Source organism: Eumetopias jubatus, unplaced genomic scaffold (assembly GCF_037043125.1).
Source record: "Eumetopias jubatus isolate StellerSeaLion01/CBP00866 unplaced genomic scaffold, mEumJub1_p1.0 scaffold_4, whole genome shotgun sequence".
NCBI classification, from domain to species: Eukaryota; Metazoa; Chordata; class Mammalia; order Carnivora; family Otariidae; genus Eumetopias; species Eumetopias jubatus.
The window spans coordinates 90,272,109-90,286,205 of record NW_028274810.1 but is presented as its reverse complement, the minus strand read 5'-3'; the positions used below and the strand labels follow the sequence as shown (position 1 = coordinate 90,286,205).

Sequence of the window (14,097 nt, the reverse complement as noted above, 5' to 3'; positions counted from 1 at the left end):
AGCTGTTGGCCGGGCAGCGTTCCTCTCTGACGGCTCTAAGGGAGGATCCGTTTCCTTGTTCATTCAGGTGTCGGCAGAACTCAGTGCCTTGGGATGGTAGGAGTGAGGTGTCCCTGTCCTTGCCGACTGGCCACTGCCCTTGGCCTGAGGTGCCCTCTTTCCAGTCCTTGCACATGGCTCCTGCATCTCAGAAGCTACAAAGGGGTTCAAGCCCTCTTCACGCTCCAGCCCTCTGGTTCTCTGACTCTCGGCTTTGAAAGCTTCTCCTCCTTTAAGGACTCGATAGGTTATATTGGGTCTACCTGGATAATCCAGGATCATCTCCCCATCTCGAGGACCATGACCTTAATCACATCTGCAAAGCCCTTTTGCTGTGTAAGGTACCATAGTCACAGATTCTGGGATCAGGATGTGGACATCTTTGGGGGTCATCATTCTGCCTATTGCAGAAGGTAACATAAGCCAAATTAAAGCACATCAGCATTGTCAGGGGCCCTGGAGTGCACACCTCTTTTTTTATAGAGAGGAAAACTGAGGCCCAGAGAGGTTCCTAAGTGGCTGTCCGAGATGACCCAGCAGATGGTGGTAGAACCAGTCTCCAACACCCGGGCCAGGTGTCACGGCCCCCGTCCAGGACTCCGCATGGCTTTCACATGGAAAGACTTTCAACTTTCCAAAGCCCCTTCCGCCAGTGTGTTTTCCTCTGATCCTCCTGCCCTCCTGGGGGACAGGCATACAGTGGCTCAGTCTCTAGAACTCGCTTGAGCATGTACTTACTCACCTACTTCTCTCCCTGGGGGCCAAGAGAATCAGAGGAAGATGGGCCGAGAGAGCCCCCGGTGAGACCCAGGCCTGGAGAAATGAAGGGAGAGCAAGAGGGCACTTTCCTCCCCAGGCTAAGCCCTCCGCACACATCGGCCTTTTTGATCCCCCCAAGCTTTCTGCAGGGAAGGCACTGCCGGCCTAGAGTATCAGTTAAGATTGAGTTTGGCTGCATAGAATAGGAAGAAAAATAACAGATAGCTGCTGCCACAGTAATGCTGTTGGACAATCAACCACACCAACAGCATAAAAGCAGGAAGCATTTTTCTAGCACGGGGCTCCGGATCGGCCGGGCGGGTCCTGGTGGGGGTACATTCATGGGTTTGCACTCCCATCTATTCTGGGTCACTCAGCAGATCTTTGGATATTTTCAGGGCTTTATTACATGTTTGGGGTTGGCTGCTGTCAGATGGTCAGGATGGTCCTGGCTGGGACCCCTAGGGCAACAACTCTGTTCTGCGTATCTCTTCTTCAGCAGGTCAGCCTGGGCATGTTCTTGTGGCAATCACAGGGAACCAAGACAGCCAGCAGATGTATGCAAGGGCTTGTCAAGCCTCTGCTTAGATCATGTTTGCTAATATCCCATTGGCCAAAGCAAGTTGCATGGCTCAGCCCAAAGTTGGGGGACAGGATGACACAAGTTACAGGGCAAAGAGTGAAGATAGAAGGAGGTGATTAATAACACAACCAGGGGCGCCTGGGCGGCTCAGTCGTTAAGCATCTGCCTTCGGCTCAGGTCATGATCCCGGGGTCCTGGGATCGAGTTCCACGTCGGGCTCCCTGCTTAGCGGGGAGCCTGCTTCTCCCTCTCCCTCTGCTGCTCCCCCTGCTTGTGTTCCCGCTCTTGCTGTCTCTCTCTCTCTCTCTGTCAAATAAACAAATAAAATCTTCAAAAAAATAGTAATAATACAACCAGTCTACCATAGTGGCTTAGACAAAATGGAAGTTTATTTTTCTTATATGTAAAGGATGTCAGAAGATGGGAGTTTGGGCAACTCCGTGGAATCATCAGGGATCCAAGCTTCCCGGCACACAGCTTCTTGTTCTTATGGGCCAGAATGGCTACGAGAGCTCCAGCTATCACATCCATGTCCCAGGCAGCAGGATGAAAGAAGGAGAATGAGAAGGCCCTTCCCTTTAAGAGAGACTTCCTGGAAGTCCCACATATTACATTAGCTTTATATCTCATTGGCAATCCTATTGTCACATGGCCACTTGTAGCTACCAGAGAGTTTGGGGAAAATATAGTCTTTTGGGGGGCATAATGTGCCTAGGTAAGAACCAAGATTTTGTTAATTTGAGAAAGAAAGAATGGATATTTGGGCGGGCAGTAAGTCATGTCTGCCACATCCCATTTTGCAGGTGAGAAAACTGGGCTCAGAGAGGAAAGTAACTTGCCTGAGGTCACACAGTCCCTGGGGCATAAGGGAGCTGGGATCTGAACCCTGAATGAATGCTGCATCTCCTCCCTTCCACCACCACCATCACCACCACTCAGCTACTCACAGTGCTGCTTATGGGTCTGAGCAGCCCAGGGGCGCCCGGCTGGCTCAGTCAGACAGCGTGCAACTCTTGATCGCAGGGTCATGAGTTCGAGCCCCACATTGGATGTAGAGATTACCTAAGATAAATAAGTAAAATTTTTTAAAAAATAAAAAGATTCAGAAGATTCCGAGTGGCCCAGACAGCTCCATATGGCAGACGTCCCCTGGCCCCTGACTCTGGACTTAAGCCTGTGCTAAGCAAGTGACATGCAGGTTTTCATTTAACTTCCCAACATCCATGCCCTGTCCCCATTCTATAGAGGAGAACCGGAGGCACTGAAGGGCGAGATATGCTGCCTGGGCTACCTGATTTGAGGCTCAGGCTCTTACCACCTTGCTAGTCCAGGTGCTGGGGTAGGACTGGGTCCCATCCAGCAGCCACAGGTAAGATCAAGACTGTCCAGCATCCCACGGGCAGGTGGGCCATTGGATGTATCCGTGGTACCAAGCCCAGGGCCTGGCCTTAGCCTGCCCTGATCATGCGCATGGCTCAGGCCAAGAAATCAGGGAGAACAAACCAACCCAGGCTGTAGAGTCAGGCAGGTCTGGGTCTCGATCCCACCTGTGAGCTGAGGTACCTTAGGCAGGAGACTTGACCTGACTCTCGTTTTCCTCATCTGTGAAACAGACATGATTAACCTCACTCCATCTGATTGTGTAGCACCCAGAAGGTGCTGTTAAATCTAAGCTGAATCAAGGGAATAATGAATGAGCAGATGAACAGCCACCGCAAACAGGAGCTTTTCTTGGGTTCAAGGGAAAAGACAGTATCTCCTAGACCCAATTTTTGTTGTTTTGGGGTTTTTCCCCCCCAAAAAAATATGTTCCACAAATTGCTACTTCCAAAAGACATTAATAACTATTACATGAAAAAGGGGTTCTGAAGCCAAAGGAGAACTCGACTGCCAGGTTAACTGGGTCTCTCCCCTGCAGGACTTCTCAGAGCCTTGAACAAAGGAGTATACAGTGTGGGTCTCATAAGCAAGGGTCTAGAACTCTGTGTTTCTCTACCTTTCTTGGCCACAGAACTCCTTTTTTTCATAGCAAAGTGCCACCTTGACACCAGTTCTCAGCTTTTCCTTTTTCTACGCACAGCACAAATGTTTGGTCCAATCAGAAAGAATTGAGGCCCATTTTCTGGAAGCGTTTTATTTGTGGAAATTCTGTTGTGACGGTTATGATGAGGTCACCCAGAATTGCAGCTGGATCATCAGGAGTTTAATGTATTGCCGCAGTCAAAACAGCGGCCCCGCTATCAACTGGAAACTCCAGGAGTCCCGGAGAATGCAAGCGCAGTTGTGATGCCCTGTTGTGGTATTTTAGGCCGGCTGGTCAGCGAGAGGCTCCGGGCCACCACAGCAGGTCACATCACAGGTGGGCTCGGGGTCTGAGGCAGAGCAAATGGTTAGTGCCCATCACAGAAGCTGCATTGCCTTCCCCTGGCTCCCAGCCCCCAAGGTCAGTGACTCAGCCAGGTTCCTGAAGGTGCCTAAAAAGGGGAGAGCCTTACCCTTCTTTTTCTCCTTCCTTCCTCCAATAATATGGATAAGTGCTTACTCTGAGCCACACACTGTCACACCATCCCAGGCACTAGGGATAAGGGATTGAACAAGAGAGACAAGGTCCCTGTTAACACTGCAAAGCAAAGAAAGCCGCTGTGGGATGGCAGGGGAGGGGAGGGGGTGGGTGGCCAGGGAGGGCTCTCTAAGGGGGCCATGGGGATCTGGGGCAAGGCAGAAACACTGTGGGGCCAAGGCCCTGAGCAAAGAATGATGACCTTGGTGTGATTGGGAACAGAAAGGTGGCCAGTGTGGACAGCACTTGGGAGTGGAGGGGCACGTCCACAGAGGTGGTGGGTGCTGGGCAGGTGGGCCCGGAGGCCACGTGGAGCATCTGTGTGTTATTTGGGGGGCAGTGGGAAGTCACGGCGTGCTGTTGACAGCAGTGAAGATGTCACAGAGGCAGCAGGATCTGAGACTGGGGCTTGGGGTGGGGGTCTCACACTGCCAATGCCCAGCGACTTCTCCCTACTCCTCTAAGCTCCTGGGGTCTTCTGACCGGTGAAAGGGTAAAGGCCGAGTACTCTCGGGGGTGTCCTTCCTGCCTCAGAGCTCGGGGCTGTGGAGACGAAGCTGAGCAAAGCCCAAACCTACACCCTCTGGTCACGGGCCTCCTGTCTTCCTGCCCATCAAAGGCTCCTAGTCCCAGAAGGCCCTGAGAGACCTCTTCATTCAACTCCTTCATGCCCAGAGGGGGAAACGGAGGCACATGCGGAAGGCTACTTCCCCAAGTCTCAGCTAATGAAGGGACTGGACACTCCCCCAGGGCTCGCTGGGGGCAGCAGGGCCCCTGACCACCTGCTCCAGCCAAGCAGGCCCTGCCTGGCTGGCCTCCCCCTTCCCCTCTCAGCCACAAGCCTCTTTTGTGCTTGCTCCCTGGGGCTCCATCTCCTTGCAGGGGTCACAGGGCACCACTGACCCCAGCCCCCTGCCGGCGTGCCCGACTGGTAATTGAAAATACCAGAATTCCCTGAAGACCAACTTACAGGGAAACCTGATACCCCAGGGTGGGCGGTGGACGGCAGGAGGGATGGGAGAACATCCAGCTGTTCCCTTTTCTCAATCCCCCCGGATTCCAGGAGAAAGGCCAGCCCTGCTTGGCCCCCACTGGCCCGCCTTGATCATCTTCCCAGCAAATGCCGCCTCCTTGCCACGCCCAGGGTGACAGGGCTTATGGGATCAGAGCCCGGGTGAGCTGTCTGTAACCCAAGCCTGCCAGCTAAGCCCACCAAGCCCAGACCCCCATGGCTGTGTGGGACCTGCCCCACCAACAGCTGAGCTCCCGGAGCCGAGGCGGGCTGGGTGGTGGTGGGCGAGGTGAATCAGCGGGAGCCGGGCGGAGTGCGCTTGGCAGCAACAGGACGGGAACAGGACCAGGGTGTCCTCAGGGGCCCTCTGATGACCACTGATTTCCAGACCTCCCTGCTCAGCCCATATCAGCCACAGTCAACAAAGGGAAGGACACGTTGGATTGAGTGGGCCAGGGTTCAAATCCCAGCTCCACTGCCTGCTAACTGTGTGACTCTGGGCAAGTTACTTCATACGTCAGTGCCTCCATTTCCTCATCTATAAAATGGGTATAATAATAATACCCGAGTGTCAAAGGAGTTCACTATGTAAAGCATCTGGAAAAGCGCCTGGCACAGAGTGAACAAGTAGGTGTTAGGGGTTGACCTTCCTTTTGTGTTTCCCCTGGGCACCATGGGGCATTCAGGTGTTGTCAAGATGACAAGCTTTTTAGTTGAGGAGCAGGTTGTCCACTGCAGTCTTTCTGTGGCTCCCCAGTGCCTTCAGGAGAGGACAGGCTCCTGGGCAGCCTCAGCCCTGCACCTCCCCAACGACTTCTTGTACCCCTGCTTCAAGACACTCCAGACCTGCAGGTTCCAGAAGTTAAGCCTGGGCTGATGAGAGGGCCAGTCTCTGCAGGAGCCGGGCTGTGAGAAGTGGTGTTGTGGGTGGAAAATATACTCAATCAAGATTCAGCTAGTCTAGGCTCTTATGCCAACCCCTAGCTGCTGTGTGACCTTAGACGAGTCCCCTTCCTTCTCTGGTCCTGAATCCACTGCTCCTCAAAGTGTGGTCCACACACCAGCCACATCAGCATCACCCGGGGGCTTGTTAGAACTGCAGATCCTCAGGCCCTACCCCAGACCTGTTGAATCAGAATCTTGGGGAGAGGGGTGGAGTGCCCAGTAAAGTGAGTTTTAACAAAGTCTCCTGGTTATCTCCTTATGCCCTCTCAAGTTTGAAAAGTGTGCTAATCTTCAGGGACGCATTCTGCCACTTCACTGTTGGGAGGTGAAATCATGGGGAGAGAAGCTAAGGGAAGGGCATTGCCCCTTCTTAGGTCTGAGTCACCTTGGCTGAGTCCTGACCCGGGGGCTTGGACCCAGGAGCTCCAGCCTGGAGCTGGCAATCCTTGTGTGAAAAAATATGCTTTTTCCCATTAGACCCCAAGCCCCTGGAAGGCAGGGACCTGAGAGGTTCCTCTCTTGAGCCCCAGAACCCAGCATCATGCTGGCCCCATAGCCACTCTGTGAATTGAAATACTTTTTCCAACTTTACTGAGAGATTATTGACAAATAACATGAAAGTTTAAGGTATACGATGTGATGTCTTGATTCATGTGTATATTTTGCTAAATGATTACCACAGTAAGGTGAGTTCACACCACCAACCTCTCACATAATTACTGTTTTTGCGTGTGTGGTTATAACATTTAGGATCTACTCTCTTAACAACTTACAATTATACAATATGGTATTGTTTCTTATAGTCACTGTGCTGTCCATTAGCTCCCAGAACTGATTCTTCTTACAGCTGGAAGTTTGTGCCCTTAGACCAGCATCTCCTCCTTTCCCCCAGCCCACAGCCCCTGGCACCATTCTACACTCTTGAAGTGTCCCTTTTTTTTTTTTTTAAGATTTATTTATTTATTTGAGAGAGAGAGCAAGAGTGGGGGGAGGGGCAGAGGGAGACAGAATCTCAAGCAGACTCCCCACTGAGCAGGGAGCTGGACACGGGCTCGATCCCACGACCCTGAGATCATGACCTGAGCTGAAACCAAGAGTCGAACCCTCAACCGACAAAGCCACGCAGGTGCCCCCCATCCCTGCCTCTTAAAGTGTTCTTTAATTTTTTTTTAAAGTAAATTCTACGCCTAATGTGGGACTCAAACTCATGACCCCGAGATCAAGAGTCGCGTGCCCCATGCACTGAGCCAGCCAGGTGGCCCTTGACATGTTTTTAACAAGCTCTCCCTCCTGAAGGTGCCAGGCGCGGTGGTCAAGCCTTTACATGCATTTCTCTGTTCGTGCTCGTGACATCCTTGCCAGGGAAGGGTCCGCAGTGGATGGGCGGGGGGAGGAAGGGAGGCTCAGAGAGATTGAGAGAACTTGCTGAAGGCCACAGCACCAGGGAGAGGGGAGCAGATTTCCTTGCAAGTCTGATTCCACCCTCCGGCTCCCGACCACTGCGCCGGACTGCCTCTCTGGGGCCGGGTTGAAATCTTCTCATCGGAGGGTTCAGTTGCCCACAGAAAGCCCCAGCTGACTGAGGTCACATCCCTGTGGCTTGATGGCAGTATGGCTCACCCATGCTTGTGGGTGCAGCGTGTGTCCGAGGCTCACGGGTATGACAGACACACAGTGATGCCACACTCTGCCCGTGGACACGGACCACAGCAGGCGGGAGACGAGGGTGGACGGCCTGGCCCCACAGAGGAGCCAGGGGCTCTGGCAGCCCGGAAGAACGGAGCGCTCAGCTCCGGAAGGAGAGACGGGTCTGGGCTGGAGATGGGGTCAGACGATGAGGGGACAGTGGCAGGGAGCATGGCTGGGGCAGGATAACCTGGCTCCAGGCCCAGCTCGGCGCCTCACTAGCTGTGTGACCATGGGGAAGCCACTATGCTTTTCTGAGCCTCAGTCTCCTCCTCTGCAAATTGTGGATATTAACTCCCATTCCGCATTGTTGTTGAGAGGACCCAGTGAGGTGACACGGGTCAGCAGTTCAGTGCACGGTGACAAGAACCCAGTGACACGGGTGAACGCTCCCGGCACTGACCACCTGCCAGATGCCACACTGAGCAGTGGACACGAGTTCACACATCTGCTCCCCCCAACAGCCCTCGGGGCACGTTACCCTCAGGCTCATTTTACAGATGAGGAAACTGAGTCACAGAGCACTCTGACTGGCCCTCCACTGGGCTCTAGCAGTGAACCTCACTAATCTCCGGGGAGCATTTCCCTGGAGTCGGGCGCTGTGCCAGTGAAGAGCCTGAGCTGCCGGGTTCAAGTCCGGCCCAGCACTGCCTTGCTGCATGACTGTTGAGCAGGTTACTGAACAGCTCCAAGTCTCAGTTTCCCCATCTATAAACTGGGGATGTTAGTAGTCCCCAGCTAATGGGGCAATTGTGAGAATTCCCTGTTACACCTATGTTGATAGGTATAAAGAGCCTAGAAAAGTGCTGGGCTCAGAGTAAGGGCTCAGTCAGTGTTAGGTTCGTGGCTTTATCACTGTTACTATGATACATGTATGCACAGCCCTGAAAGTCCTTCAAGTGACTTCATGGAGCCCGAGAAATGTCACCTCCCATCCGCAGGCATCTGGTGAGAATGTATTGCTTTGTGCTGCCACTTACTCTCTGTATAGCCTTAGGCAAGACACTTTACTCCATACTCGGCTTCCCTATCTCCAAAATGGGCTGAAGGAGGTCTGCTTTTGAGGTTGTGGTGGGGATTAAATGGGTTAATGCATGTCCAGAGCATAGCACGGTGCCCAGCATGTAGTAGGTGCTCAATAAACAATGGTTAGCAGGGCCCCTTTGCTCACATTGGGGTCTCTTGATTCTCTGGGAGGCGGTAAGGAAGACAGAGTCCCCCTGTTTGACTGAGGAGAGGACTGCAGGGAGCGGGGTCCTGATCTTCCCGAGAGGCAGGGCCAGGAGCCAAGCTAAGAGCCAGGCAGCACACCCTCAGGTGCTGAAGAAACAGGCTTGTCAGGGACACCGGGACCAAGGTCCAAGTCCTTCTTGCTGGTGCTGCCACCCTGTCTAGGGTGCCTTGGGCCAATTTCCCACCAGTACTAGGGGTACTAGAGGGAAGCCGAACTTGCTCAGGCTCATGCTGGCCTCTGGGCTGATCCAACTCCAGGCTGAGGGCTGCCAAAGAAGGACAAGCAGGGAGCGTTCGAGCTGCAAGACCTCAGGGATCTTGCAGCCTGCCCTTGGTGCAGAGGACAAAGCCAGGTCCAGAGATGGGGGACGGCTTGCCCAAGGTCACACAGTCAGTAAGCAGCAAGCCAGGGAGCAGAGCCTGGGTCTTCTAAGCAACAGAGTGTTCCCTCCACCCTGAGGCTGAAGGGACAGAAACAGAGCAGGGAACAGGTGAGTCATTGCCAGGCTTCAAGTCCCGATGAGCTCCTACCCGGCCCTGCTCCATGCTCACATCCATACAAAGCACCTGGGAAGCAAGATTTGGATGAGGAGGAAAAGGGTCCGTCTCAACCTTCAGACATCCCTGTGTGGGCCAAGACAGGGCATCTGTTTGTCACAGTATTGCCCGGGAGCCAGAGCCAAGAGAGACTGCAGGAGGTGCTCCTGTCACCCTGGTGAGTCCTCAGCCGCTCCTGAGACCATGAAAACCTCAGGCCCAGAGACGCAAGGAGGCTTACTCCAGTCACACTGTGGGGAGGGACTGCATCAGGAGTGTACCCTGGCCGCCTCCAACTCATGGGACGAGCCCTGCCCCAGCAGATCTGGGTTCAAATCCCAGCTCCCCTACTGAGGATGTGGGGGCTGTGTGATCTCAGGAGGCCCCTCGCCCCTCTGAGCTTTAGGGTCTCCACCTGTCGGTGGGGCTGATGCTGCACCCTCACCAACGGTCAGCTCAGGAAACAGGTGCAAAGGGCCCCGGCCTGTGGGTGATGCATAGTAGGTGCTTTGCATAAGTTCATTCCACTTGAAAAGGAGGCCAGAAACATAGGCCTGGGTGAAATATGAAATAAGGAATCAAGAAAAAGGCTGTGTGTCATGAACTCACCGTGCAATCTTGGGCAGCTCACATCCCCTCCCTGGACCTCAGCTTCCACATCAGTAAAATGAAGGGATGGGACTAAATTATGTCTAAGAGTCCTCCTAGCACTATACAGGCCGCCCCTGACTTCCTGTCCCCTTCCTTTAACTAGCAGCACCAGGGGGAGAGGGGGAGGGAGGGATTTTGTTGAGGTAGAATTCCTATACGATTAACCATTTTAATGTGTACGATTCAGTGGCATTTAATGCATTCACAGTGCTGTATGACCACCGCTTCTATCTAAGCCCAGAACATTCTCCATTCCTCCCTACCCTCAGCTCTGGCAACCACCAACTGCTTGCTGTCTGTGGATTTACCTATTCTGAATATTTCATACAAATGGAGTCCTAAAATATATGACCTCTGTGTCTGTCTTTCACTTTGCATGTTTTTGAAGTTCGTGTGCATTGTAGCACATGTCAGTACTTGATTTACTTTTATGGCTAAATAAGATTCTATGGTATGTGTACACCCTAATTTGTGTACCCATTCGTCCATTGATGAACACCTTGGCTGTTCCCACCTTTTGGCTATTGTGAATAGAGCTGCTATAAACATTCATGTACAAGTATTTGTTTGAGTACCTGTTTTCAGTCGTTGGGGATATAAAATTAGGAGTGCAAATGCTGGGTCATGTGGTAATTCTATGTTTAACTCTTGAAGGAACTGCCAAACTGTTTTCCATAGGAGCTATGGATTTATTTTTATGAATTTATTTTTGGCGGTCATTTTTATTCAGTGCTAGATCCCTGGTGCGTAGTAGGCACTTGGTGCACATTCGTGGAAGGAACAGGGGAGTCTCCCGCCCTCTCTGCTCCCCTGTGCCACAGTCCCATCATCATGCCTTGGGTCTGTAAGTTCCCCAGTCCAGGAGGCTGTAAGCTCCAAGAGAGAATGAACACCTTTCGTCCAGCTGTTTTGGGCCAGGCCAGAGAAGGGCCCAGTGCATCTATCTCTCACTTGGTGTGGCTTGAGCTCCCTGGGGACGGCCAGCATTGTCTCTGTCTGAAATTTGCAGGTGTTCATGAGAGCAGCACCCACGGTCCTCCACAAGTCCCTCTGCCCCCCGTCAGGCCCTAGGCGGGCTGTGTGGCCTCAGCCAGATTCCTGCCCCTCTCTGATTCTCCACTCTATCCGTCTGGGTACCTCTAAAGTGGGGCCAGAGGCTGCACCCTCTCCTGCTGCCCCTGATCCCTGACCTCTGACCTCTCTTCCAGCTCCCTCAGCCGTGTCTATCATGCACCAGGTGAGCCGCACTGTGGACAGCATCACCCTGTCGTGGTCCCAGCCTGACCAGCCCAACGGTGTCATCCTGGACTATGAGCTGCAGTACTATGAGAAGGTACCTGTGCTCCTGGGCACACTCCCCACCCCCACCTCCCTGGGGCCTGGGGTTCTACCATCCCGCGAGACTGGACCCCCCCGGTGCCACAGAGAGAGCACTGGCCTCCAAGTCAGGCTGCCAGGCTCAATTCTGACTCCAGTCCTCCCCAGCTGTGGGACCTCAGGCAGGTGTCTTGACCTCTCTGAGTTGTGCTTTTCTGGGCTGGGGCACCGGGCCAGCAATCTCAGTAAAAGGCAGTGGTCACGACCCTTTCCTCACCAAGACCCTTCCTCTTGACTTCAGTGGGCCTGAGGTTCTGAAGAACTGGTTTCCCGAAAAGCGTCACCCATTCTGAAGCCAAGATTTAAAACTGCTCAAGAGAGCTGCTCTCCAGGGTGAGAGTAGAGCTCCCTCCCCGTGTTGTTCTGATTCCAGCTAAAACATTTGTTTTCATTTGCCTGGATGCCATTTGTATGGGGAGAGAGCTATTTCTCTTTGAGCTTTTAAAATCAGACCCTTGTTACCCCCTCAGGGCCCTCTAGGACCCAGGGGCCCGGGGTTGGAAGCCACTGGTGTTGTAGAGGAACACTGGACTAGGAGTGAGAAGCCATAGGTTCAGATCCCAGCTCCGTCCAGAACCGGCCGTGTGACCTTGGGCAGGCATCTTATCTCTCTGAGCCTCAGTTTCCTCCTGTGTCGAGTCCAAAGGAGATTGGCTGTCTTGGCTGGGGGCTGCACAGGGACAGGGACAGTGCCCGGCATGGCTCCCGGCCCTAGCGGAGGGTGCTTTCCCTTCCTCCCGTCTGCCCCGCCTGCTGCATGGTGGGCAAGAGCTACACCTGTGAGGCCAGGTGAGGTCTACATTTGAACGTGGGGCCTGCTCCGGGTGGGGGCCAGGGGTGGATAGAGCTGCTCAACAGCAGAGGTCCAGGAAACTCTCTTTGTGACTGGAGACTTTTCTTCCCTGCGTCCTGAGGCACCAAACAGCCACAGAGGCTGCAAGGGCCCCTGGGAAAAGTGTCATGGGGATTGCATTCAGACTAAGGTGTGAATGACTATAGGAATCGCTTTGGTTGAGGGTTGGGAACTGGAAATGGATAAGAAGGCTCTCCCCCACAGCTGAGAGGAAGAGAGATAGAAGCAGTTCCAGCCACCCTGGCTGGAGCCCTGCCTCCTGAGGCCCAGCCCCACCCTCCCACGCTGTTAACTGCCGGCTCAGCCCAACTCCGGTGAGTCTCAGGGGGCTGCAAACTCCTGTCCAGCCTCGCCCAGCTGGTTTATGATTGCTGGTGTCCTTGCTCGTCCCCTGCTCTAGGCAGCGCATTCCGAGACGCCAGGGACCACATCTGTCCCATTCACTGTCTTCTCCCCAGCACCCTGGGCCCGGCATCAAAGAGACACTTGATAATATTGGTTGAAGGAATAATTGAATGGATCCCTTCCCATGGCCTGTTAAGACCTTGCCTTAACGTCTGCTGTTTCCCCAGCCTGGAACACAGTAGGTGCTCAGGAAGTGCTGCTGGATGTCCCGAGGAGGATGTGAGGGAAGCAGGGCCTAGAAGGAGCCAGGCGTCCTGTAGCCTGAGCCAGACCAGCTGTTCCTAGGCCCAGGAAGCCCTGGGCCCTGCAGGAACCAGCACTTCCACCCCCCCTGGCGGGGACAGCTTAGCAACTCAGAATTCAAAAAAGAAAAAAACTAATTAAGAAGCTTTATGATTAAACGAAACCGAAAGTGTTTGTCCCCGAAGACTAGAGCGGAAATGAGGAATCCCGGCGCGGGTCCTGCCTCCGACCCATTTCCTACCAAGACAGGAGGGGCTGGGGAGGCTGCTGGAGGCGCGAACCAGGAGGCCGCTCTGCCCTACTTTCTGCTGCGGCCCGGCACCCCCAGGCCTCCGACGCCGTGGCAGGACCAGCAGGACACCAGCTGCAGCAGCCGCGGCCACCACCTGCTCACGTGTCATGAGCGCACGCCACCTCCAATGTGTCGCTCCTCCTCACAGCAGTGCCATTCACCCCACTGGATGGGAGGGGAAACTGAGGCAGGGAGAAGTTGTGCAACTTGTCCAAGAGCACCAGCTGCTAAGTGGTGGAGCACGGATTTGGGCCTATGCCCTTGCTCTTCACCTGGCTCTCCTGTCTTCCGGTTTTCTCTCGGGGATGCTTCTGGGATGACCGTTTAAAGGTGGACAGGACCAGGCTCTGAAGGAGGAGCTTAAGTACAAATGGCGAGAGAGGGACAGGCCTGAGGCGGTGCGACTGTCAGCCCCTCCTCCCAGGGCCCGGGGTGCAGTGAGCGGCAGCTTGGCATCTGCCAGTGGGAGATGGACACCAGTTCATTCAATACTCATTGTCACCAACTTTGGGCTGGGCCCTGGGCTCGGTACTGGGAATCCTGTGATTAGCCAGACATGCCCAGAGGCCTCAGGGCCTTCACAGTCCAGGGGAAGCGACAGATCCAGACATAAACAGCCATGAGACCAGTTGTGACACAGTCACAGAAGGGCCAGCAAAGGTCCTTAGGGGCACCAAGGAGGGACCCATGATCTGGGTATAAGTGAGGGGAAATCTTCATTCCAGGGACATTTGAGCTGAGCCTTGAAAGATGCTAGGAGTTTACCAGACAGACAAGGGTTGAGAGCAGTCATTCCAGACAGCAGGAACAGCACATGCAAAGGCCCTGGGGCAGGAGAAGGCAAGTGTGGAGGAGCAATATGAACAAAAGCAAGATTAGTAGGGAAGGAGTTGGAGAGGGAGACAGGGCTGGGTTGTGCTGG

General features: G+C 53.9%; 1 protein-coding gene across 3 annotated transcripts in view; it reads left to right on the top strand.

Moving 5' to 3' along the window:
• EPHB2 (EPH receptor B2) overlaps positions 1-14,097 on the top strand; it is a 121,388-nt gene that overhangs the window by 85,500 nt on the left and 21,791 nt on the right. For all 3 annotated transcript variants that reach the window (XM_088023032.1, XM_028090817.2, XM_028090815.2), the window contains exon 5: positions 11,214-11,338. In XM_088023032.1, the coding sequence (XP_087879158.1) occupies positions 11,214-11,338 (125 nt within the window). The remainder of the gene's footprint in view (positions 1-11,213; positions 11,339-14,097) is intronic.